Source organism: Nerophis ophidion, linkage group LG14 (genome assembly GCF_033978795.1).
Source record: "Nerophis ophidion isolate RoL-2023_Sa linkage group LG14, RoL_Noph_v1.0, whole genome shotgun sequence".
Classification (NCBI taxonomy): domain Eukaryota; kingdom Metazoa; phylum Chordata; class Actinopteri; order Syngnathiformes; family Syngnathidae; genus Nerophis; species Nerophis ophidion.
Window position 1 is genome coordinate 2,774,170 of NC_084624.1, and position 25,119 is coordinate 2,799,288.

Sequence of the window (25,119 nt, forward strand, 5' to 3'; positions counted from 1 at the left end):
TTTGGAGGTGGGAGGGGCCTATCCCCAGGTGCATGTCTTTGGAGGTGGGAGGGGCCTATCCCCAGGTGCGTGTCTTTGGAGGTGGGAGGGGCCTATCCCCAGGTGCATGTCTTTGGAGGTGGGAGGGGCCTATCCCCAGGTGCGTGTCTTTGGAGGTGGGAGGGGCCTACCCCCAGGTGCATGTCTTTGGAGGTGGGAGGGGCCTATCCCCAGGTGCATGTCTTTGGGAGGTGGGAGGGGCCTATCCCGAGGTGCATGTCTTTGGAGGTGGGAGGGGCCTATCCCCAGGTGCATGTCTTTGGAGGTGGGAGGAAGCCGGAGTACCCGGAGGGAACCCACGCATTCACGGGAGAACATGCAAACTCCACACAGAAAAATCCAGAGCAGGGGATTGAACTCAGGACTGCAGGACCTTCGTATTGTGAGGCAGACGCACTAACCCCTCTGCCACCGTGAAGCCTTGATTGCAATAATGTAAATTTGTTTGAACTATTAAAGGAAGCAAAACTATGACTTATTTTATCTTTGTGAAAACATTGGACACAGTGTGTTGTCCAGCTTATGAGATGCCATGCAAGTGTAAGTCACTGTGACACTATTTTATTATTTTTATAAATGTCTAATGATAATGTCAATGAGGGGTTTTTAATCACTGCTATGCTGAAATGATAACTAATATTGATACTGTTGTTGATAATATTCACTACTTTTGCTTTGTTCTGTGTGGTGTTTGTGTTTACTCTCAATTGTTCTGTTTATTGCAGTTCTGAGTGTTGCTGGCTCAGCTTTGCTTTTGGAATTGGATTGCATTGTTATGGTATTGCTGTGTCTTATTTTGTTGGATTGATAAAAACTTTATTTTGAAAAAAAAAAAAAAAAAAAAAGTTTTTTCTCAAAATGAGAATCGATTCTGAATCACACGTGAGAATCACGATTCAAATTCGAATTGATTTTTTCCCACACCCCTACTACTTAATGCATGTTTTTTGGTGAAAATGGAATTGAATCATGTAATAATAGGCTTTCAATCTAATGTTTGATACAAATTGTCTAGCTCGGTTGGTAGAGTGGCCGTGCCAGCAACTTGAGGGTTGCAGGTTCAATTCCCGCTTCCGCCATCCTAGTCACTGCCGTTGTGTCCTTGGGCAAGACACTTGACCCACCTGCTCCCAGTGCCACCCACACTGCTTTAAATGTAACTTAGATATTGGGTTTCACTATGTAAAGCGCTTTGAGTCACTAGAGAAAAGCGCTATATAAATATAATTCACTTCACTTCACTTCTTGCTGCGTCCGCTGTGACTGAGGAGCCAAAAGCTCGCTCTGGACATGTGACTGGAGAGATGGACCCGGTTGTGTGATTGACTACAGAAAGATGGACTCTGCCCGGTGATAAGTTTAGGAAAGTTCATATTTGTGCGGTGATTGGACGGCCTAAAGATGAAGTGGATGTCACAAATGGGGCAAATTACAAAATGGCTCATTTAGAGGAAGAATGAAGGAAGGAAAGATTGTTTCATAAAAATCTCTGCAATGCCTCCACAGATTGATTTACATTTTATGGGACTTCTACAGATCCCAAATACACAACAACTGGGGCGAAACAGATTTCTGACCAGGCTAGAACCCCCTCCCCATTTTACATTGTGTAAAATAAAAAAAAGTGCGCGCAGTTTTTTTTCAGATTGAATATAAATATGATTCAGTCTGGTCATTTTTTAGAATACATTTGTTAATTTTTCGCTTTTAATTATTTTAATATTTGAGCTTTCTGCTTTTTTCCCCCGATTCAAATCAGATTTCTTACAATTGTTTTATTTTTCAGTTTCAAATCTTTCTTTATAGATCCAAATCTTTTTTTTCCAGATTCAGACATTTGGCCCAAATTTTGCGTAGGCCGCGTGTCATCAGTTGAGAGGACCGCGAAATCATAAAAGGCAGTTTTGAGGGCATCTCACATCATGTTGCCTTCAGGGAGTGTAGGAAATAAATACATTCATCTCAACAGTTCATGAAGGCTCCACAATACATCCCAAAAACCGAAATACTGCTGCAATCAATTTAGTGTAAAAATTATACTGCAAGAAAACCCATTGTTGTTTTTTTTTTAACTTTTCCACTTTTTTTAGTCAGCCTTAAACATACCATGCCAGACCAAATAAAACCATCCATCCATTTTCTACAGCTTATTCCCTTTAGGGTCGCGGGGGGTGCCGGTGCCTATCTCAGCTACAATCGGGCGGAAGGCGGGGTACACCCTGGACAAGTCGCCACCTCAATGTCGCCAAATTCGCTATTATATACGACTTTGGGCTTGTTTTGTAACGTGACGTTCCACTTCCTGTATGATTAGATCAGTTTGCAGCAGAGAGAGTTAAAGTAGCAATGATTGTCACACACACACTAGGTGTGGTGAAATTTGTCTTCTGCATTTGACCCATCACCCTTGATCACCCCCTGGGAGGTGAGGGGAGCAGTGAGCAGCATTGATGGCCACGCCCGGGAATCATTTTTGGTGATTTAACTCCCAATTCCAAGCCTTGATGCTGAGTGCCAAGCAGGGAGGTAATGGGTCCCATTTTTATAGTCTTTGGTATGACTCAGCCAGGGTTTGAACTCACAACCTACCCATCTCAGGGCAGACACTCAAACCACTAGGCCACTGAGTAGCCACCTGGTTAAGAATCAGTACCTCTAAGACCCTGCCCCAAGTGGACGAGTCCAAGAGTACCTTGGGGTCTTGTTCAGGAGTGAGGGAAGAGCAGATTGTGAGATTGACAGTCGGATCGGTGCAGCGTCCCCAGTGATCCCGACTCTGGACTGGTCCGTTGTGGTGAAAAGGGAGCTAAGCCGGGAGGCAAAGCTCTCAATATACCGGTTAGTCTATGTTCCTGTCCTCACCTACAAGATCGCGCACACAAGTTGGCATAATGAGCTTCCTTCGTAGTGTGGTGAGGCTCTCCTTAGTGATAAGAGTGAAAAGCTCTGTCATTCTGGAGGGGCTCGGAGTAAAGTTGTTGTTCCTCCACATCAAAAGCAGCCAAATTAAGTTGGCTGGAGTCTCTGGTTAGGACACCCCCCAGACGCCTTTCTGGGGAGGAATTCAGGGCATGTCCGACCAATAGGAGGCCACGGGGAAGAACCAGGACGCGGTGTAGAGACTATGTCACCCAGGAAAGTATTGGGAGCCACCAGGCTACTGAACAAAGTAGCTGGGGAGCAGTTCCCGCGACCCAACCCCATAAGCGGAAGAAGACTGATCGATGAATGGATAAATCCCTAATTGTCTACTACCTCCCTACAATGAACAAAAACACAAGGTTTGCTTCTCACACTTTGCTTCCTGGTTGTCACAGAAGCCCAGCTCACCACAACTTATGACCGAGGAGACTAATCAGCATGAGAATGAGTGACAGTAAGTGGAGCAAATATGAGAAAAACAGAATATTGAATGAGAGAAGAGATGTTTACCATGTGGATTTAATTTAGCATGCCAATAATAATGAGACTTAAATGAGGCTAAAGCACATGGGACAACGAGACAAGACAAATTAATGAGATAAAAATCCATCACAGTTTTTTTTTTAAATGTTATTTTGTATTCACTGTGTTTTTAATTTAATGTTGCGCTGGTTTTGGTTTTATACACAGTACCTTTTGAAATAATGTTTGTTGAAAGCAACCTGATACATAAGCCCGCTAACCATTTTGCTAAGTTGTCTGTCATGATGCCAGACTCTTTCAGTTGATGACACGCTCCATCCTTAATTTGGGCCAATATATGAAAAAAGAAAAAAAAAGAATATTTGACTCTGAAAAATAAGTACCTGAAACTGAAAAAAATACTGAAGCTGTGAAAATGAGATTTGAATATGAAAAAAAGAAGCTTGAATATCAAAATGTAAGAAAGCGAAAAATGAAATAATTTGCCCAAAATAATTACCATAGTGAATCATAATTTCATTAAATCTGAAAAATAAATCAAACTTGATTTTATAGTTTTTAAGTTATTCGAGAGGGACAAGTGATAGGAAATGGAAGGAAAACTTTTTGCCCTATTTTATCTCCTTTAAATCTGACAATCTAGCGGTGAGGTGTCAGACTAAACAACATCCACAAAGTCTTACTCTCTATAGAGAAAAACAAAAGGAGGAGGGATGATGTCCTGAATCCCTTCATTGAAGACAATTTCAATGATTCCTCAAGTAAGGATGATTATGTGTGCATGTAAAACTACAGTATGATGACTTACAGGCTTCCTGCTGCTCCATGACGACACTTCCGGAGGCTGGTTGAACCACATGTTGCCGCGGACGTCACCACACACCACAAATTCTAAAAAAAAAAAAAAAAAAAATCACAGTCACAACACAACAAAAAAATTGGCTATTTTCTCGTCTGTTTCTTCTTTGCACCATTTTCCATAGTGACAGCTGTTATCAAGCCTTCTTTCTCCTTCTCAGCCTCCTTGTTGTTCTTCAGGGTCATGTTGCTGAAAGATGAACTGATGTTATTCTCTGGGCCCATGGCGAACTGAAAGAAGGAGAGGCGACAATCAATAAAAACATTGGAGAAAAGGTTTATGACATCAAAGTAGCAATGAAGAAGACTTTGGAAGGAGGTGTTAGTGTTGGTTTGGGGTCATGTCTTAGTGTCAACTGACGCTATTCTGAGCTACCGTAGAAGAATCAGCCTGTAGATTTTGAAGATATACGCACACACATATCATATCATATCATATCATATTATATCATATTATTCATTCATTCATTTTCTACCGCTTATTCCCTTTTGGGGTCGCGGGGGGCGCTGGCGCCTATCTCAGCTACTATCATATTATATTATATTATATTATATTATATATATATATATATATATATATATATATATATATATACACACACACACACACACACACACACACACACACACACACACACACACGTGTGTATAAACATATACATATATATATACACACATATATATATATATACATATTTACATGTATATATATATAAATATATTAGGGGTGTGGGAAAAAATAGTTTTGAATCGAATTGAATACGTTGAGCGATTCAGAATCTATTCTCTGTTTTTTAAAAATCGATTTTTTTTTTTAATCAATCCAACAAAACACTACACAGCAATACCATAACAATGCAATCCAATTCCAAAAGCAAACCTGAGCCAGCAACACTCAGAACTGCAATAAACAGAGCAATTGAGAGGAGACACAAACACCACACAGAACAAACCAAAAGTAGTGAAACAAAAAGGAATATTATCAACAACGGTATCAATGTTAGTTATAATTTCAGCATAGCATATACATATATACATATACACATATATATATATATACATATATATATATATATATACACACACACATACATATACATATATATATATATATATATACATACATATAAATATATATACACATACACATATATATATATATATACACACATACATATATATATAACATATATATATACACATACATATATATAACATATATATATACACACATACATATATATATATACACACATACATATATATAACATATATATATACACACATACATATATATATATACACACATACATATATATAACATATATATATACACATACATATATATATATACACACACACATACACACATACATATATATATACACACATACATATATATAACATATATATATACACATACATATATATATATATATATATAACATATATATATACATATAAATGTGTATATGTGCATGCACGCATGCGTCACTTCAAAATAAACCTTGACTGGACTTTATATAAAACTATTAGCAAGTTGAAAAAACATTTAAGAGCTTTCCTGGATGACATTCTGACCATAAAATTGCATTCGTGTCCAAATGCTGGAGTCTTTTTTCAAGTTAATTTAAATTACTGGTGTGCAAGAGAGTAGCAACCTGTAATTAATCCTGATTACCGGTAATCCACATATAAGAGTATGATTTATTTGATTAGTGAAGTGAATTATGTGAAGTGAATTATATTTATATAGCGCTTTTCTCAAGTGACTCAAAGCGCTTTACATAGTGAAACCCAATATCTAAGTTACATTTAAACCAATGTGGGTGGCACTGGGAGCAGGTGGGTAAAGTGTCTTGCCCAAGGACACAACGGCAGTGACTAGGATGGCACAAGTGGGAATCGAACCTGCAACCCTCAAGTTGCTGACACGGCCACTCTACCAACTGAGCTATGCCGCCCCATTACATTGTTTATCATTTGTCAGCACTAATAGTAAGTGCTTTGATTTCCTGTGATTCCAGTACATTTTTGCTTAGAGAAAATAAAAAATGAAAAAGAAACTAGCACTCGTCTCCTGAATAATGCGCACATTTTTGTCCTTCAATCGGGTTATGATGCACTGAGAAAAGGCTATTGTGTTACACGTCGTTTAAACTTTTAGCATCAACGACACCTATTTGTGTGACTGTGAATGTATGTATGAATGTATGTATGTATGTATGTATGCATGTATGTGTGTATGTATGTATGCATGTATGCGTGTATGTATGTATGCATGTATGTATGTATGTATGCATGTGTGTATAGTAAACGCATGCACGCATACATACTAAACTTTTAGCATCAACGACACCTATTTGTGTGACTGTGAAAGTATGTATGTATGTACGTATGTGTGTATGTATGTATGTATGTATGTACGTATGTGTGTACGTATGTATGTATGTATGTATGTATGTATGTATGTACGTACGTATGTGTGTAAGCATGCATGTGTGTATAGTATACGCATGCATGCATACATACTAAGGCGATATGCCGGTGCTATAGTTAATACCGGTATATTTTAAAAAGTGGTATATTTTTGAGACTATACTGCCATATCTGTAATTTTTTTTATGTTCCTGTATTACGGCCGTTTCATTTTCTCTGTGATTAATTGCGAAGCAGAAGGCATTCCTATTGGGCTCATCCTCGCCCCTTGTGTGTTTATTTACAGAGGCTTCTCTGATGACGGACTGTGACACATAAACTTCTTTTACAAATATGGCAGCACTGACCAGACTTCTCGGCACCCGAGTTATGCAATGCTTATTTGGCCATTGGTGAGTCACTACGGCTGTATTTACACATACAGCAATTTGCTTCAGAACCTAGATCTCTTCTTGTAGTGACTATCACTAATGTTAACTTCTGCTAGCTACTTAGCACAGAAGCTAAGGATAGCTCCTCTCAGCTGATTGCTTGGAGTGTCAAAAGTTAAAAGTGCTTCCTCCCATAGCCTGTGAGGACTAAGCTACTATGGCATAGTGACTGGGTGGCTGAAAAGTAGTTTTGAACTTAACAGCCAGCGGCTTTCACTACAATGTCTGAGTACAAACTCCATTTATCTCACACACAAGTATGAGGCTATAAACCCATCGATAATGATCAAAATGACACAAAACTGCTTTGACATAGTAACGGCAAACTTATTACTTTATAAGAATAAACAACATATTACGTTACTACTTACAACAAAATAATCAGAGTACTCAACACTGGTTGTATAGCCGTAAAACACTGAGGCAACCTTAAGCAATTAACACGTTTTTTTTTTTTTAAATTCCATCCATCCATTTTTACCGCTTGTCCCTCGCTATTATTTTTAATAGTATGAGTGAAACGGGGTGAGTAAAAAGGCTTACAGTGAATGAAAATAGAGCAGGAGAGCAGTGTTGGGATATCACATTCACATCTGTGCAGCAGTGGTTGCTGATGAAGAAGCAGACTCTTGCTTTGCCGGAGAGCCCCGGGTCTCGGTCCGCGCGGAGAAGTTGGAAGCCCTCCAGCTGAACCTCGCTGCCCGGGACACTCGCGCTCAGCCACGTTTCCGTGAAGCACAAAGCACAAGATGAGGAAAAGTCTTTGTTTGCCAAGTAAGGGTGTAAGTAATCCTCGCTTTCCTCTTCGGTGCAGTTTCCCTCTTTTGATCAAAGAATGGACGAAATCCGCAGCTGACGCTAAAATGACCTTAGGGGTGATTGATCTGATGTTTAGTAGCTCTTCGCGGGTGTAAGAGCACGCAAACGCACAATTTACGCACAAAAACTAACAAAACAGAGCGCATGATAGCACCGAGGCAGCCGTGATCGGCGCCATGATGATCAAAGTACATCTTTCCGCAAGAAGGCCTCCAGCCATGAAATTACTCCCACATTGTCACCTTTACAATGCCACAAACTTCAAAGTGCGATGTGGTGAGGGAGCTCTGTATTAAAGCCCCTAGCGCAGGGGTCGGGAACCTTTTTGGCTGACAGAGCCAAGAAGCCAAATATTTCAAAATGTATTTCCGTAAGAGCCATATAATATTTTTTCAACACTGAACACAACTAAACGCGTGCATTTTTAAGTAAGACCAACATTTCTAGAGTATAATAGGTCTCTTGTTCTTTGTAATAACAGTGTTATTCGAAAGCTAACTGTGGAGGGGGAGTGGCCTGCAGCGAAGCGGGGTGTTGCCACGATCAGCCTCGAAATCAGCAATAGGTGCGTAGATGGCCCACCTGGGCCTTGTTATCTAATCACCTGTCGCTCTGTTATAAGCAGCAGCCAGGAGGAGAGACGGGGTTGGGGCTGGAGCCAGAGCGCGAGCGAGAACGACAGAGAAAAAGACAATTGCTGGAAAGTAACAGAGACTTATTGAAAAATAAAACAATATTGTAACCCTGAAACAGACTCTCATGTCGGTGCTTGGGGGTCTGAGAAACCCCCAGGAGGGCAAGCCCCACACTAACCAATAATACATAAATAACTTCTTACCGTTAACGCAACTTCTTGAACAGGTGCGGTAGGAAAAGGATGGATGGATTAAAAATGCATGAGAATGTTTTATATTTTGAACATTATTTTCAACACTGTGATTACAAGTGGAATTATTCATTACTTATCGTGTTAAGCAAAGTCAGCTCAGATTTTTCCGAGAGCCAGATGCAGTCATCAAAAGAGCCACATCTGGCTCTAGAGCCATAGGTTCCCTACCCCTGTCCTAGCGGGTTACATGAGTAGTGTTACGAATGAAATGGGGCCCTAAAACAAAATCATGTTTAGGGCTACAAAAAGCACAAAGGAGAAGCACATTTCGTACTGCGATCAAGTCGAAATGCATAAATAAATGGTGCTAATATTATGCAGGGTTTAAAGCTGGTATCATATTGCTTGGACGTCTACTCACGATGAAGCCGATGTTGATCTCTCCGTTATCCTCGCCTACCAGCCACATGCTTTTGTCGTCATTTTGGATTATTCCCAGAACTCCCACGCGCTGGTTCCAGCTGCATCAAGACACGCACACACTAGATGTACTTGTGTAGAAGAAAACAAACCACAACCACCCTGATTACCTGTGGATTGTCTTTTCCCACTCTGAATCTTCACCACAGGTGACATCAAATAGCAAGCCGGTGCTGGACACGGCCATGATGACGGAGCAGTACCCAAGGCGAACTACTTGCTGGGACACCGTGTATGAGGACATCTTGACCAGACTGAAACACACACAAAAAATGTCAGGCATTTTCATTTTTTACATCAATGCTAAATTCAGCATTATTTGATTCGTTGTCTATCACGCTAGGGCAGTGGTTCTCAAATGGGGTACTTGAAGGTATGCCAAGGGGTACGTGAGACTTTTTTAAATATTCTAAAAATAGCAACAATTCAAAAATCCTTTATAAATATATTTATTGAATAATACTTCAACAAAATATGAATGTAAGTTCATAAAGTGTGAAAAGAAATACAACAATGCAATATTCAGTGTTGACAGCTAGATTTTTTGTGGACATGTTCCATAAATATTGATGTGAAAGATTTCTTTTTTTGTGAAGAAATTTTTATAAGTAAGTTGATGAATCCAGATGGATCTCTATTACAATCCCCAAAGAGGGCACTTTAAGTTGATGATTACTTCTATGTGGAGAAATCTGCATTTAGAATTGAATCACTTGTTTATTTTTCAACAAGCTTTTTCCAAATAGTTCAAGACCACTACAATTGAGCAATATTTTGCACTGTTATACAATTTAATAAATCAGAAACTGATGACATTGTGCTGTATTTTACTTCTTTATCTCTTTTTTTCAACCAAAAATGCTTTGCTCTGATTAGGGGGTACTTGAATTAAAACAATGTTCACTGAAAAAAGGTTGAGAACCACTGCGCTAGGAGACAGATCTGCAAAGTATCTCTGACTGCTTTGCAATGGGCACATTACTGTCACCTACAGGACAGGAGTGGGACAGTACCCCCCCCCTGGAAGGCACTATAATTTTTCAACACAGACTGCAATCTAGTGAGGGAAATTCTTGCTTGTTTTTGTCATTCACCTGCCAGCGCTGTGCTTTTGATTCCACACCACCTTCCACACGTCCACACATGAGCCGATGTAGCCAACAGCGAAGCAGCCATTAGGCATGGAGCAGATGGCTGTCACGCTGCAGTCTGAAGCCTTCAAATTATTAGGAAGAAAAATACGTAATGTGAGCGTGATCACAGCATTGTGCCAGGTGTGTTCTTACCTGCTTGTGTCCGACCACGTGCACGTCCTGCCACAACTCCAGCAGGCCCGACTCGTAGCCGACAAGCAGCATGTGGTCCGACTGGGAGAAGCACAAAGCGCTGACCGTGCCTCGTAAACTAGGCTGATGCTCTGCACAGGAAACAAAGGAGCTTGTAAACGAAAGCATGATAGAATTTTCCCATATTGCATTACGGAATAAAATTTGACTAATGAAAAGATCTATATCTGAAACCAATACGTTTTTCTTTTTTGGTGTAAACAGTCTCGCGATTCCAATATTGCTGCTTCAGTACATCGCAGTTTTTTAGGGAAATTTTTTTCTAAACTAACAATTTCAAGCATAAAATGGCTCAATAAACTAAATACTTCAATACTACAATAGTATTTGCCACTGGAGACCAAACCAATTAGATCACACTGTTCAGTATCACCAACACTGATTGGTTCAACATCAGGTAGCATATTGGATTAAAAGAGGCGACAAAAAGGGTGTTATTTCATCATTATGCTTAAAACATTTATTTAGATGGTTGTAAACTGTTTTTTGATGCTCTCTCTATGAAAATATTTGATTTAGAATTAATGATTCCTACTTCACTGAAATTAATTTATCCAGGCTAGTCCGCAATCAATCAATCAACAGGAGGGTGGACTGCAAACCAAAAACAAAAATGTAGATATGCCGCCCTGTGGCGTTGACCCATACAGCCTACATATTGCATAATGCATAACACTTTCAAAAACAATGATTAAAACTGGGGAAAATAATGAGTATGATAGTGATACAATATCAATAATAAAATAATTTTCCTTCATGAAAATTATTAAAATAATTAAGCCAGTCTAAAAATATGGCAGAGACAGTACAATATTTTGAGATTACTTATTAAGTATTAATTTATTATAAAGATGAGAAATATGTTTTTTTAAATTGTAAAAAAGCAATACTGTAACATGCAATACAAAAGTTGAGTATAATGGCGATTAGTTTACCTGTTTCCCACGTCCAGCTTCGCAAGGAGCAATCTTCAGAAACGGTGAGGAAGTGTGGTGTGTTCTCCTCCCGAACGATGCTGCAAACCGCGCCGCTGTGACCCTGGAAGGTGTTGATGTGTTCCATCTGCTCTCCCGCAGGTAGAGAAAGACAAAGAATCTTTCAATAGAAGAAATGCCATCTTAAAAGAATGTAGATGTGTCAGCATTTACTGCCGAAAGGACATTCAATTTACTTTAAATGAATGTCAGACCTGTAACGGTTTCCAGAAATTTGCAGTTCCATCCTGGGATGTTGTAAGAATGGTGAGGTCTTCTGCATCCACTTCTTTGTTTTTGTCTGGAAACAGTTTGAGAATAAATGGTTCTGATTAGGGATTTTTTTTACTTTTGATTAGTTACCGATATTGTAAGCTTGAATATTGTCCAATGCAGATATTAATTTGATCCGATACTAACAGGAATCATACATAGTTTTACTATATTTTTAGTGTGGAATGTTAGTTAAAGTTAAACAGAGAACAATTTAAAACCCTAACCTATTTATTAATCAAACGTCTGGAATGGACTTATGCAGTCTTTAAGTTGAAGTGAAGTGTTACGTTTTTGTTGACACCTAGTTACCACAATAAGTCATTAAGTTAAGCTCATGACGCAGTAAGTTAAATGATTGATTCGGACACGTTTGTTACTGGATACTTTCTAATATGATTCTGCTTTGGACACTTTGTATGTAAGTAATATGCAACTATAATTGTTTGATACTTACCGTATTTTCCGCACTATAAGGCGCACCTTCAATGAATGGCCTATTTTAAAACTGTTTTCATATATAAGGCGCATAGAATAGATGCTACAGTAGAGGCTGGGGTTACGTTATGCATCCTTTAGATGGAGCTGCGCTAAAGGGAATGTCAACAAAACAGTCAGATAGGTCAGTGAAACTTTATTAATAGTTTACAAACCAGCGTTCTGACGACTCCATTCACTCCCAAAATGAACAAACAGAAGTTTTATTATTTTCCCCGATTCAATAAACAGGTAAAAAACAGTCTGATACTGCTACGGTAAATCAAACGTTAGTGCAATCACAACATAGTAACACTGGAAATAGTGCAAAGCAATAATGTATCAATAACTCAACGTTGCTCAAAGGATAATGTCACACAACACAACACACAAAATAAACATGTAAAGTTCACTTTATTAAGTTATTCCTCTCCCACCAATCCTTCAAATTCTTCTTCAGTGTTCGAATCAAACAGTTGGGCGAATACGGCATCCAACATCGTCAAAGTCGTCATTAAAGGAGTCAGTGTCGCTGCTGTTGATGTTAAATTCTCTCGCTGCTGCTCTATTCCCGTCTTCTACTGTGTGATTGATCGCCTTGAGTTTAAACTCTGCGTCGTAAGCGTGTCTCTTAAAAGGAGACATTTTGGGGTCTTTCCATAAACACACAGAAAGGGCACGCCTCGCGCAGTCATATATCCCAGCATGCACCGCGCGCTTCTTTTACGGAGGAAAATGAAGTCGACAGCTGCTTATCGTAGTTCCAAGACCTGTTGTGGCTCAATATTGGTCCATATATAAGGCGCACTGGATTATAAGGCGCACTGTCAGCTTTTGAGAACATTTTAGGTGCGCCTTACAGTGTGGAAAATACGGTAATAATATTGACAAAAATGTGCTGTTTTGACTGCAATATTCTTCAATTAGAGACAATTATTACATATGTCTAGCTTGAGTGGTATTGTGTCCTGGGCTGTTGTTTCCTAGGAGCCCACCATTTTTATCTATTGTTAAAGACTTGACTAAAATACAAAAAAAGATTAACCTTGTGTCCAGCATTGTACAAGTAAACATGCTGCAAGACTGCATGTATTGGAGCTTATATCAAATATTTTAAATGCAATAATCCTTGTTTTTTGCTGACTGATATCAGACATCGGTGTCGGATCAGAACACCCCTACTTAGGATATAAAACGGGTCATCACTGGATTTAGTTGGAGGTTTACCTGTGTTAGTCACGACAGAGCAGCTGTGAATGCGTCCATTGTGGGCCGGAATGTGACAGACTTCCACACATGTCTCCCACTTCCACACGTGCAGGTTGCCGTCTGCGCAGCCGGCCGCCACATATGGCCCCTGTAAGCAGGCGGAGGATAGACCATCAGAGGCAGACAGGAACGCCACTTAGGGTTACAGCTATCCATTATTTTAGTAATAGAGTAATCTATTGATTCATTGGTTCAATTAATCGATTAATTAAATAAAACACACTTTTAAAACTCAATGTGACGTTTTGGGAAAAAAGTTTAAACAGGGATTTTTCTAATGCCCCTTGTACTTCTTGTTATAAATTCACATAACATTGAAATGGTACTTTTACTATAATCAGTTACATTAAAAAAAACAAGTTAAAAAGTACAAAACCCAAACCCCCCCACAAACACACATACATAAAGAGCACAATTAGCTAACACACACACCGCACAATGACCTAACGTTACCCTAAAAGTTAATTAGCCTTCACCTCAGGGGTTTTTTCTAGAACGTCATCTAAAACGTTGACTGGGAGATGTTTATTATAATTTGGGGAGAGTCCGTTGCTCATCTGCTAAACACCTATCTGCTCGACTCTGAAGCGCTCACTACATGCGCTCTGAATACCCACTGCTGAGTGGTTGTTACCGCTCTGAATACGCACTGCTGATTGGCTGTTACTGCTATATATGTAACCAATCAGATGGTTGTGTGGGTGGGACAATGCTGGGTGCTGTGTAGGAGACAGAGACAGAGCCAGAACGGAGCGGAGCAGCTTGTTAAGACTTTAGCTTAGGTGGCTACTTCATATATTCGTGTGGAAACTCGTTCGGTACACCTCCGAACCAAACCGGAAGCCCACCACCGAAATTGTTCAATACAAATACACCTACCGTTACACTCCTACAAAATACATATCAATACTTTTTTTCCTAATCAAACTAATCGAATAATCGTTGCAGCTAGGGGTGTAACGGTACGTGTATTTGTATTGAACCGTTTCGGTACGGGGGTTTTGGGTCGGCACGCGGGCGTACCGAACGAGTTTAGAAGCAGAAGTCTTCACAAGCTGCTCTGCTTTCTGCCTCTGTGGCTCTGTCTCAGCAGCAAGCATTGTCCCGCCCACACAACCATCTGATTGGTTACATACAAAGCCAATCAGCGGTGCGTATTCAGAGCGATGTAACAGCCAATCAGCAGTGCGTATTCGACTTCAGAACGATGTGGTCAATGCTTTAGCGTCGAGCAGAAATATTCGTTTAGCAGGGGAGGAGTGCACTCTACCCAAATTATACTAAACACTTCCCAGTCACAACTATTACAAACATCACTATGAGCCCGTTGACCTTCTAGAAACTTAAACTGCAGCTCAGCTCGCTCACAGTATATGCTTGAGGTGAGGGCTAAATAGCTTTTAGCGTTAACGTTAGCTCCTTTTGCTGTGCGTGCGTGTGCGTGTTTTAGGGGCAGCAAAGCCCTGTCTGTCTGTTATTTCATTGAACTCCACTGTGTTTAGGGATAAATAGTCTCTTCTATTGCAATTGTACTATTTTTTCAGCTTTAGTTACATGAATCATTAGTAATGTAGCAGCCTAGTTTTGAATAGCAGGTTCCCTGCTATCACATGTTGATAAAAATACAACATTTTCATAATAAAAGTCAACTACAGGCTTCCCAAATGCTGTATTAAATTAAGGATGATGAGTTGACATTAAACAGTTTCAAAGGAAACTGTTTAATGTTGCACTTTTTATATGTAGAAGAAAGGTTTTTTCATTTTATTTAATCAAAGCAACAACTTGAGGCAGTTTAATGTGGATTAACGTGGGTAGAATTATTATAGTGTTCCCAATGTTAAAAGGATAAAGCCATTGTTTACAAACTTGGTAAATAAATAACCAAAAAAATGTATATTTTGTTGTTTTCTTACTGTACCGAAAATGAACCGAACCGTGACCTGTAAACCAAGGTACGTACCGAACCGAAATTTTTGTGTACCGTTACACCCCTAGTTGCAGCCCTTATGGCAATGTTGGTCCATGTGAAACAGCTTCTTACCTGACAGCAGACAGAAGTGAACGGACTCTTCCAAGTGATTACTTGAAGATGACGACCGGTTTCAACATCCCATAAACAAAGTCTGCAATCAGCGGAAGAGCTTATCTGGAAACACAAATTTAAGTCAGTAATATGACATTCCATTTGTTGTTGGTGGAAGAAACAACAGTACTTTCATGTATTTCTTTGTAGCAGCATATGTGTAGAATATGTCAAGGCCCACACTTTAGATCCCTGTGTCCTAAGCCAATGGAGGGAAATGACATGAAAATAAGTTTAGATACCCACCACACAGTCTGGAGTCCAAACACAGCCAGTGATCCAGTCTCGATGGAAGGCGGGGAGCACTTTGGAAACAACAGGAGGATCCGAGGTGATGTCTGACACGACCAGACCCTGGATACCACATTTGATTTAAGCTCGTCATTTTTACATTAAAATTTGGACATACTTGAAATAAAAAAACGACTGACACAAATTCCTGCTTGTATATTTTTACATTTGTAAAAACTGTACAGGTGGTCCCCAGGTTACGAGCTCCAAATTTTAGAGTGTGATGTAAGTTTAGTTTAGTTTAGTTTATAAGGATCCCCTATAGTCTACACTGCAGTGGAGACTATTGTTCCTGGGGTCGTTGACTTTTAGTGTAAATCGATTCATAGCTAAATGAACACCAAAATCATTCACACTGTACACAAAACACTTGATTTACATATAAAATACAGTAATAAAAAGAAGAAATATAATTAGTTACTTTATTCCTGAAGTCTTTAAATTGATCTCAACTCTGTACACTGCTGCTGGAATTTTAATTTTCCTGAAGGAACTCTCCTGAAGGAATCAATAAAGTACTATCTATCTATCTGTCATGTGGAAAAGCCGTGGGTCCTGACGGTGTGAACCCCAGGGTGCTCGAACCCTGCGCCCCACAGCTATGTGGTGGGCTCCAGCACATCTTCAACATGAGCCTTAGACTGCAGAAAGTCCCCACACTGTGGAAAACCTCATGCGTGGTCCCCATCCCCAAGTGCACGCGACCCAGCACGTCAAAGGACTACAGGTCGGTGGCGCTAACCTCCAATATCACGAATACCATGGAGAGGTTGGTCCTGGAACAACTCCGCCCTACAGTCAAGCCCCACCTGGACCCACTCCAATTCGCCTACCAGCCATGACTGGGAGTGGAGGACGCAGTTATCTACCTGCTGAACCCAGCCCACATCCACCTGGACAAGCCTGCAAGCAGTGTGAGGGTCATGTTTTTTGACTTCTCCAGTGCTTTCAATACTATACGGCCTGGGCTACTGGGTGTGAAGTTGGAGAAGAGGCAGGTGGAGGCCCCCTTAATGTCCTGGGTTGTAGATGACCTGACTGACAGACCACGGTACGTGCGACTGCAGGACTGTGTGTCTGACAGCCTGGTCAGCAACACCGGGGCCCCGCAGGGTACAGTCCTCTCCCCCTTCCTCTTCACCATTTACACCACCCATTTCCACTATCAGTCAGAGTCCTGCCACCTTCAGAAGTTTTCTGAAGACTCTGCGATAGTGGGGTGTATTGAGGATGGCGATGATGAGGAATACAGGGCACTGGTGGAGGACTTTGTCACATGGTGTGGAAAGAACCACCGCCAGCTCAATGTGACGAAGACCAAGGAGCTGGTTGTGGACCTGGGAAGGAGGAGGAGTACTCCGGCGACCCCTGTTTCCATCAGGGGGGTGGATGTGGACATGGTTGAGGATTATAAACACCTGGGAGTACACCTGGACAACAAGCTGAATGGGTCAAAACACGCTGAGGCACTCTACAAGAAGGGACAGAGCCGCCTCTACTTCCTCAGGAGGCTAGGATCCTTCAACGTCTGTACAAAGATGTTGAAGATGTTCTACGAGTCAGTGGTGGCGAGCACTTTCTTGTATGTTGGGGCAGCGGGCTGAGAGTGAGGGACACAAACAGACTGGACAAGTTGGTAGAGAAGGCCAGTAACGTGGTGGGAGTGGAGCTGGACTCTCTGGCGGTGGTGTCAAAGAGGAGAAGTCCAGCAAAACTCCTAGCAATTATGGACAACACCTCCCACCCACTACACTCGGACCTTGCGGAGAGAATGAGCATGTTCAGTGGAAGGCTCAGACTCCCAAAATGTAACACGGAACCACACAGGAGGTCCTTCATACCGACAGCCATCAGACTGTATAATGCATATGTTCCTTGCCTGTACTTAAATGTAGAATATATGTAGAAAATATTTATATTATTCATATATTATATATATATAATACATGTCATATATTATTTATTATTATTTATTGTGAGCGAACTGTGGTGCTGAATTTCCCCCGGGGATCAATAAAGTACTTTCTATTCTATTCTATTCTATATGACACCACTGCACTGCTTAGTTATTTATTTCATAGGAGCAGATCCTTTCACATGTTAAAAATACCATCTTTATCCTTCAAGAGGGTCGTGACATTGAACCAAAACATGCAAGCAATGTTGATTTCTACACTTTCTCAACATTTTACAATATCTCATTTCATTTCACTTTCTAGATAGTACCTACCTAGCTAGTACCGTTTTTTTTTGCACGGTCTTAATGGGGTCATATTTTTTTCTACGGTTAAAATACTTCCTTGTAGTTTACTTAACATGTGGACTGGACTCTCACATTATTAACTGTACCCACTCGGCATCCATTGCCCCGGTCAAACTTTTAAAGTTTTTTTCTTACCGTGATGTGGGATCTGAGCCGAGGATGTCGTTGTGGCTTGTGCAGCCCTTTGAGACACTTGTGATTAAGGGCTGTATAAATAAACTTTGACTGAATAATGATGTAATGGTGGTTCTTTGGTCAAAATTTTTCATAGATTATGTTTTACGGACAGTTTTCACGCTGCTTTCCTACCGTCTCTTCAGAATGTGTCGATTTGTGGACGGGTCTTATTTACATAGCTTTACTTCGACTGTCTTCTCCTTTCCCACTTTGTTGTAGATTTTCAAACTATATGCTAATTTGTAGTAGAAATGGCAACAGCGAACAATGCATGTGCATTAACGAGACAGTCTGTCCCACAACAAGAGGATATAAGAGAAAAAAATGTGTTTATTGACTACAGCGCAGACTAAACTAACAGGTGCGCACAAGGTACCATACTTAGATAGTCCGCTAACATCACATGGCAAAAAAAGTCACACAGGGAGCAAATATCTCTCCAATGCTTCCATGGTTAGATTAACATTTTTGGGATTTATGCAGATCCCAAGTACAAAAACTGGTACAGTTTCTTACCAAAAGGTAAGAAAAAAATAGTTTTTCATTATAGGGCCCCTACAATTATTTATGAGAGTGCGTATGTAACCACAAAACTTTGTGACACAGAACGGCGTACAATGAGGACCACCCGAACCTGCAGTTTCATATTTCTTTGTTTTCTTTAAAGTATCTTACTTTGCTACATTTGACATGTTATCACCATAGATTAGATTTCTTTCTCATTGCAGGTTGTACAACAAACTTTGAACAATCGTACTAGCAGAAATCTGAACGATTATAACTAAATATAAATATATTGTATATGTTTATTTCTGTGGAAAAAAAAAAGAAATACTGTAAGACACGGTAAACAAGAACACAGAAGTAAAAAAATTGCACTCGGAAAGAGAAGTGTATGCTAGACTATTATTTGCATAAAGAAAGACGTATTTTACTTTGATATTCCAACTAAATTGTAGCTTCACTAACGAACACCTGTTTTGCAGTTAGGTGGCCCCCAAACATCTTAAATCACTTCCTTTTTCCACTTCTATCTCAGTACATTTTTAAAGACCTGTACTTTTACTTCTACATTTTTCTTTGCAATATTCTATGTTTTCCCCAACTATTGAAGCTGAAATGTCCTTACTTTGTCTTTTCCACCAGAAAGCAGCCGTCCACCATCAGGGCTGAAGGCCAAACAGGTGACACCCTTGCTGTGGCCCTTGAGAATGGCAGCCGGCTTTATATCAGACTCGGGGTTGTCTGTTAGCTCGCTCAGCAGCCACAGGAAAACCGTGCAATCATCTGCTCAACACAGAGTCAAATTTAGTCATCTCTGTGTGGACACAGGCATGTCCTGTTTGGTGTCGTCTTACCCGAAGCAGTCGCCAGGTAAGTGGAGCTTTGCGCTACCGCCCGGACGATGTCCATTTGCGGTGCAAACATTCCTGTCATCTCCATGCCGGTCAGCTCCCCATCCTTCCCAAATGTTTTTTTCCACAATCTCAAACGCTTGTCATAGCCGGTGGACAGCAGCAGCTCGGGGTCCAACCACAGCAGAGACGGAACGGACAAGTGCACAAGATTGTTGACCCAGATCCTCTCACCTGGAAGTTAACAGGAAGATAGCTTAACTAAAAATAATGCTAGGTGTGTGTTGCCGCACTTTCATGTGCATTTTTTTATTCTCACTCCCCACCAAATCAGAATAGCGGTGTCCACAAAAACACATTCGCAGTCTGTCAAGCACTTGCCAACCCACAACTCCTAGCTGTAAAACCACAACAAAGTCTCTTACTATCACAATATTATTTTATGCTATTCTATTCCTTTAGCGGTTTGTGTGCTCCAGCGCGTCATCCCACCTGAGCTGATGCAGAAGAGTTTAAATCCGTCGTTATGGTAGCCCACTGCGACGTAGTCCCCTTTGACTGCCGCGCACAGAGCGCCGGGCACCGAGGAGGTGGCGCACTTGACTTTCTTGTGAGGAGGCTCCTGCTCACACTGGAGAAATACAAAGAAATTACGCCACAGGTTATATTTACGTGAACTGCTGTAACTGACAATTTGTACATGGTACATACTCACATGTGTTTTATACTTACATGTTGTGTTTTGTAAATAATCTATGCAAGCCATAAACTCTGCTGTTCTAAATGTGTTTTTAAGAAGGTACATGTCGGAGTCAGTTGGTGACGAACCCCAAGATGCAGAGAAGGAGGCAGGCATGGAGTGAGAAAACATAATCTAATTTAAAACACTAAGACAAAAAACAAACAAAAAGCGCGCACGTGGGCGGATAACAAACAAAAAAAACCTAGCGTGGAAGCTAGCAGGTATCGAGCAAGAAACAGAAGTCATACTTATAATATGAAAAAAAACTTGGAAGCAGGGAACAAAAGACAATGAGCTACAAACCACTATCAAATATAGCTTACCGCAACGCTGCATTGACACCATATGATACGACACGACACGACAGGTAGCAACGACAACAGCGACAATAATCCAGCACTGACTGGAGGAACAAAGCAGGTAAAATAGGAGCAGGCTGATTGACAGTCCAGGTGTGTCCAGGTGCCAATCAGCCGCAGCTGAGGGGAAAACAGCGCACAGGGAAAAAAACAGAAAACAGAAAAAATAAGAGCGCTGACAGGAACTAAAAACAGGAAATACCAAACACACAGAGGAAAAACTAAAACACAAACAAACTGTCAATGGCAAGCCTGACAGTACATAATTACAGTATACTTCAATTAAATAAGTGTCAGAGGTGTATTGGAATACTGTAATGGAAGTGTGTTAGACATATAGGCTGAAATGCAAACAGTTTAAAAGTGCTTTTAAAAAGCCCTACTAGAAGTGCACAGTTTTTTGAATCCGTAGTTTTAATGTTAATGAGCGGTGTTTGTGTTTTTTACAAGCGCTAATGTGTACTTTTTTGTTTGATTTACATGTACACAATAACTCTGCACTTGTCCAGTGTAAAAGATGACATATACCACATACAACAAATAAACACTGGGTACGGAGGACACAAACTATTGAAACACTAGCATGGCTTTGTAAATTACATGCTAACATTAGACTCACATTTTACACATTTTAACATCATGCTACGTTAGCATATTCGTTGAAGAAAAACAAAATGATAAAACTTACAGCTCCGAAGTCTGTAGCTGACTGATTTTATTCAACTATATATGCACATATATATATATATATATATATATATATATATATATATATATATATAATGTGTAGCAAAGCCTGGCATATTTATGGGGCAGGCTTATCTAGATAGGGACGTGTGAGAGGTAGTTTCATGTCGATAAGGAAGTTGGTTTTCCTTTTCCTTAATGATGTCATGAAAAGTTGCAACTGACAAAGCAAGCATGTGAGCCACGTATTGCTGTTTGGTTGGATTGTCCGGCTCTCGTCCCGTCCAATAAATATGCGAGGTGGTCAAGCTCGCTCTGTTCTCAATAGGTACTAAGTGCCATTCAGCTTTTCTCTAAGGAAAAATGCCCTATGCTTAGTGATGTTTTGTTATGCTTTTCAGCTGTACGAATCGTTGCAATGGCAAAAAGGATAAACGTTTCTTCAGAGTTCCTCCAGAGATAATAAAAAAAGGGCAAAAGAGTGCAAGATTAGAAAAAATAAATAAAAATGAAGCAATAAGCAGCACACACTCGTCCAAGAGAGCAGAGTTGAAGAATGCATGAGTTTGTAGAGATCACTTTGTTAAAGGTTTGTTTGACACACTTTTAACGTTTATTATTTTCCATTTAAGTATTATCCTGATATTATACGTATTTACTAAACACGTTTGCTACGAGTGTTTCGAAAAGCACAAATTCGGCGAGTCTAAAAGAAAGCAAAAGTGAGCAAAACCTAAAAAAAGTAAAGCTGTTACCAAAGGCAACAATCAGAAATGAAGCTTTCAGCACATACTCATAAAGACGGGAAAAACACGCTACTTATAAACGGCGAGTGCAAAAGCAACAAACATGGCATCTTAGACGCCAATTGAAATCATGAAATGCAAACTTACCCGCGCAAAAACAAATGCATATTTATCTGGGAGAGTCTTGATACCATTCTGCTTGACCCACCCACACACAAAGAAGTTGTTGATCTCCATTCTTTTTCAACTTTCCAACTGTATTGTTGTGTAGAATGGCGCCTGGACCACAATAATTCGATATGTCCGGGAATGACTGGACAAATCTTTTATTGATGAAGTATAGGGAAAGATTCCATTGCATCGTTGGATTTTTTTGCTCGTATCTGCCTTTTGAAGGAAGATTTAAGCCTCTTTTGTACTCAGTTTGTGCGCTGCTTGACTTTTTGGCTTGGTTGACCAAGCCAAGAAGTCACGCGACGGAATAGAATGGCATGTATGTTGTCTGTGTCTGCACTGCGATGAGGTGGCGACTTCTCCTGGGTGTACCCCGCCTTCCGCCCGAATGCAGCTGAGATAGGCTCCAGCACCCCCCACGATTCCGAAAGGGACAAGTGGTAGAAAATGGATGAATGGATTGGGGGACCTTTTAAGGGGTCATATTATGATGTTTTAAATACATTTAAAACACTTCCTTGTGGCCTACACAACATGCAATGGTGTTTCATTGGTTAAAAATGTTCATAGGTTTTTGTTTTACAGACCATCTTCAAACTGCTCTCTGATCGTCTCTTCAGGATGTACCGTGTTGTGGGTGGTCTTATTTACGTGCCTCCACTTCGACAGAGTCTTTTCCCCACCCGTTTTTCGCCCTTCCAAATCGAGTCATTTGACAGACGTAAGTTCCAACTATATGGTACTTTGTATTAAAAATGGCAACAGTGGTGGTGCATATGCATGTATGAGCCAGTCTGCCCCACAACAAGATGATAGAGAAAAAGAAGGAACCCTTTGACTGGAACGTTGGACTACAAAGACGGACTAGTGCAAAACTCTTTGGGTGAACCACTACCATATAAGGAGATATCTGCTAACGTCACATGTTCAAAAAACGTCAAAAGTACACAATTACAACAAACCTTTTGGCAATGAGAGCCAACGCGAAAATGTGCCAATGGGCCGTGGGTCTAACGGAGCGATTTTAATTTTAATCAAACACGTTCACATGAAATTTGTCAAAATAAACTTACTTGATCCTTTTTTAAAACAGCCACTGAGCGTCCAAGTCCACCAGACCACAGCTGCAGCTGTTTAACATAACAAGAACATAAATCTTTTTTATGTACAGTATTTGCAAGTTGACTAAAGTTATGCCTGTGTTAGTCGCCCACCTTGTAATCAGAGCCGGCGGTCAGCAGAAAACGGCCCTCATCCAGAAAGGTGAGGGCGTCCACGGTGCCGGCATGAGCCTGGAAACATCCCACACAGCAGAAGGGGTCCACAGACCACACGCGCACCTCGCCAGACACGGAACCGGAGCACAGCATGCCATAGGACGGCGTAAAGGAGAGGCTGCGCACAGAGTGTCGGTGGCCACTCAGCAACTGTTGGAATAGAAAGTCATAAACAAGGCTGCAGATTGATGGGTGGTGTGTTAGCTCGTTAGCAGGATTACTAAAAAATCAATGTGCAGACCTGTTCACATTTTGGTGAGGATGCGGATAAAGATGTTCACACAGGAAATTATTATGAATCACAAGATTTTGTCCATACCTTAGAATAAAAATGGTACAGTTCTGCCCACCTCGATAGGGCTGCAGCAAATTATATTTATATTGTGAATTATATAAATACAGCACTTTTTCTCTAGAGATGCATAGCGCTTTACATTATCTAAATCTTTTAGCTATTATATTTAAGCCACTATGGGTGGCACTAGGAACAAGGAGGCTAAAGTGTCTTGCAACAGCAGTGACGGGGATGGAAGAAGGTGGAATCGAACCTGGAACCCTCAAGTTGTTGGCCCCGCCACTCTACCAACTGAGCCACGCCGCCTGGGAGTCAACTTCCACCCTGAACTGGAACAGCTGTTCTTGTTTCCTTTCATGTCTTATTTTTCTAAACGTGTCACACATCTTCAAGCCTTAGTGGATGTCATAGTGCTCTTAAAGGGCATAGTTCGCTGTTAATCCCTTCGCATCGTACCGTTTGGGTTGTATCCTGAAGCCAGTGCCATACGACGACTTTCCCGTCCCAACGGCCGGCAGCAAGCAAGCGGTCCTCTGGGTCAAAGGTCACACAGTTTAAAGGGCTGCTGCTGGGAAGAGCTGCCACCTCGTGGCCTTTTGTTGAAGACCACACCTAAAAGGTAGTTAATCACTTTGTTAATCGAGATACTTGACTAGCAAGGTTATTAAGCAACTCACCTTCAGTGTCAAGTCCAGGGACGCCGTGGCGAGGTGCTTTTCATCTGAGGTTATGTCACTGGCTGTGATCACATTAGTGTGGCCCTTAAGTGCCGTACTGCAAAAGGGAAGAAGGGATGTCATCAAAAAAAGACGACGTTGGTTTGAGAGGTCAGGTCCACGCTCACCGGAATCCACTCTCAGAGTCCCAGATCTCGATTTGGCCATCGAACGAGGTTGTAGCAACACGCCGGTCCTTCAGGACCACGCAGGTGGAGATTCCGTCACAGCTGCTGACTAAAGACTTCACTTGCTGTGACACAGGAAGTACCCAAAAATAAGAGCTACATTACAGATAAGAAAGATTATTGA

At 40.8% G+C, this 25,119-nt stretch overlaps 1 protein-coding gene across 3 annotated transcripts in view; it reads right to left on the bottom strand.

Annotated features, from left to right (window-relative positions):
• Positions 1-25,119, bottom strand: part of tep1 (telomerase-associated protein 1) — a 64,762-nt gene that overhangs the window by 1,819 nt on the left and 37,824 nt on the right. For 2 of the 3 annotated variants that reach the window (XM_061919608.1, XM_061919606.1), the window contains 19 exons: positions 24,936-25,060; positions 24,769-24,865; positions 24,548-24,703; positions 23,734-23,946; positions 23,593-23,649; positions 20,304-20,442; positions 19,815-20,045; positions 19,586-19,743; positions 15,972-16,079; positions 15,684-15,788; positions 13,598-13,727; positions 11,836-11,921; positions 11,582-11,741; positions 10,587-10,717; positions 10,395-10,516; positions 9,411-9,554; positions 9,242-9,341; positions 4,416-4,533; positions 4,253-4,335 (listed from right to left, as the gene is read on the bottom strand). In XM_061919608.1, coding sequence (XP_061775592.1) covers positions 4,253-4,335; positions 4,416-4,533; positions 9,242-9,341; positions 9,411-9,554; positions 10,395-10,516; positions 10,587-10,717; positions 11,582-11,741; positions 11,836-11,921; positions 13,598-13,727; positions 15,684-15,788; positions 15,972-16,079; positions 19,586-19,743; positions 19,815-20,045; positions 20,304-20,442; positions 23,593-23,649; positions 23,734-23,946; positions 24,548-24,703; positions 24,769-24,865; positions 24,936-25,060 — 2,463 coding nt within the window. The remainder of the gene's footprint in view (positions 1-4,252; positions 4,336-4,415; positions 4,534-9,241; positions 9,342-9,410; positions 9,555-10,394; positions 10,517-10,586; positions 10,718-11,581; positions 11,742-11,835; positions 11,922-13,597; positions 13,728-15,683; positions 15,789-15,971; positions 16,080-19,585; positions 19,744-19,814; positions 20,046-20,303; positions 20,443-23,592; positions 23,650-23,733; positions 23,947-24,547; positions 24,704-24,768; positions 24,866-24,935; positions 25,061-25,119) is intronic. The other variant, XM_061919607.1, reaches the window with a different exon arrangement.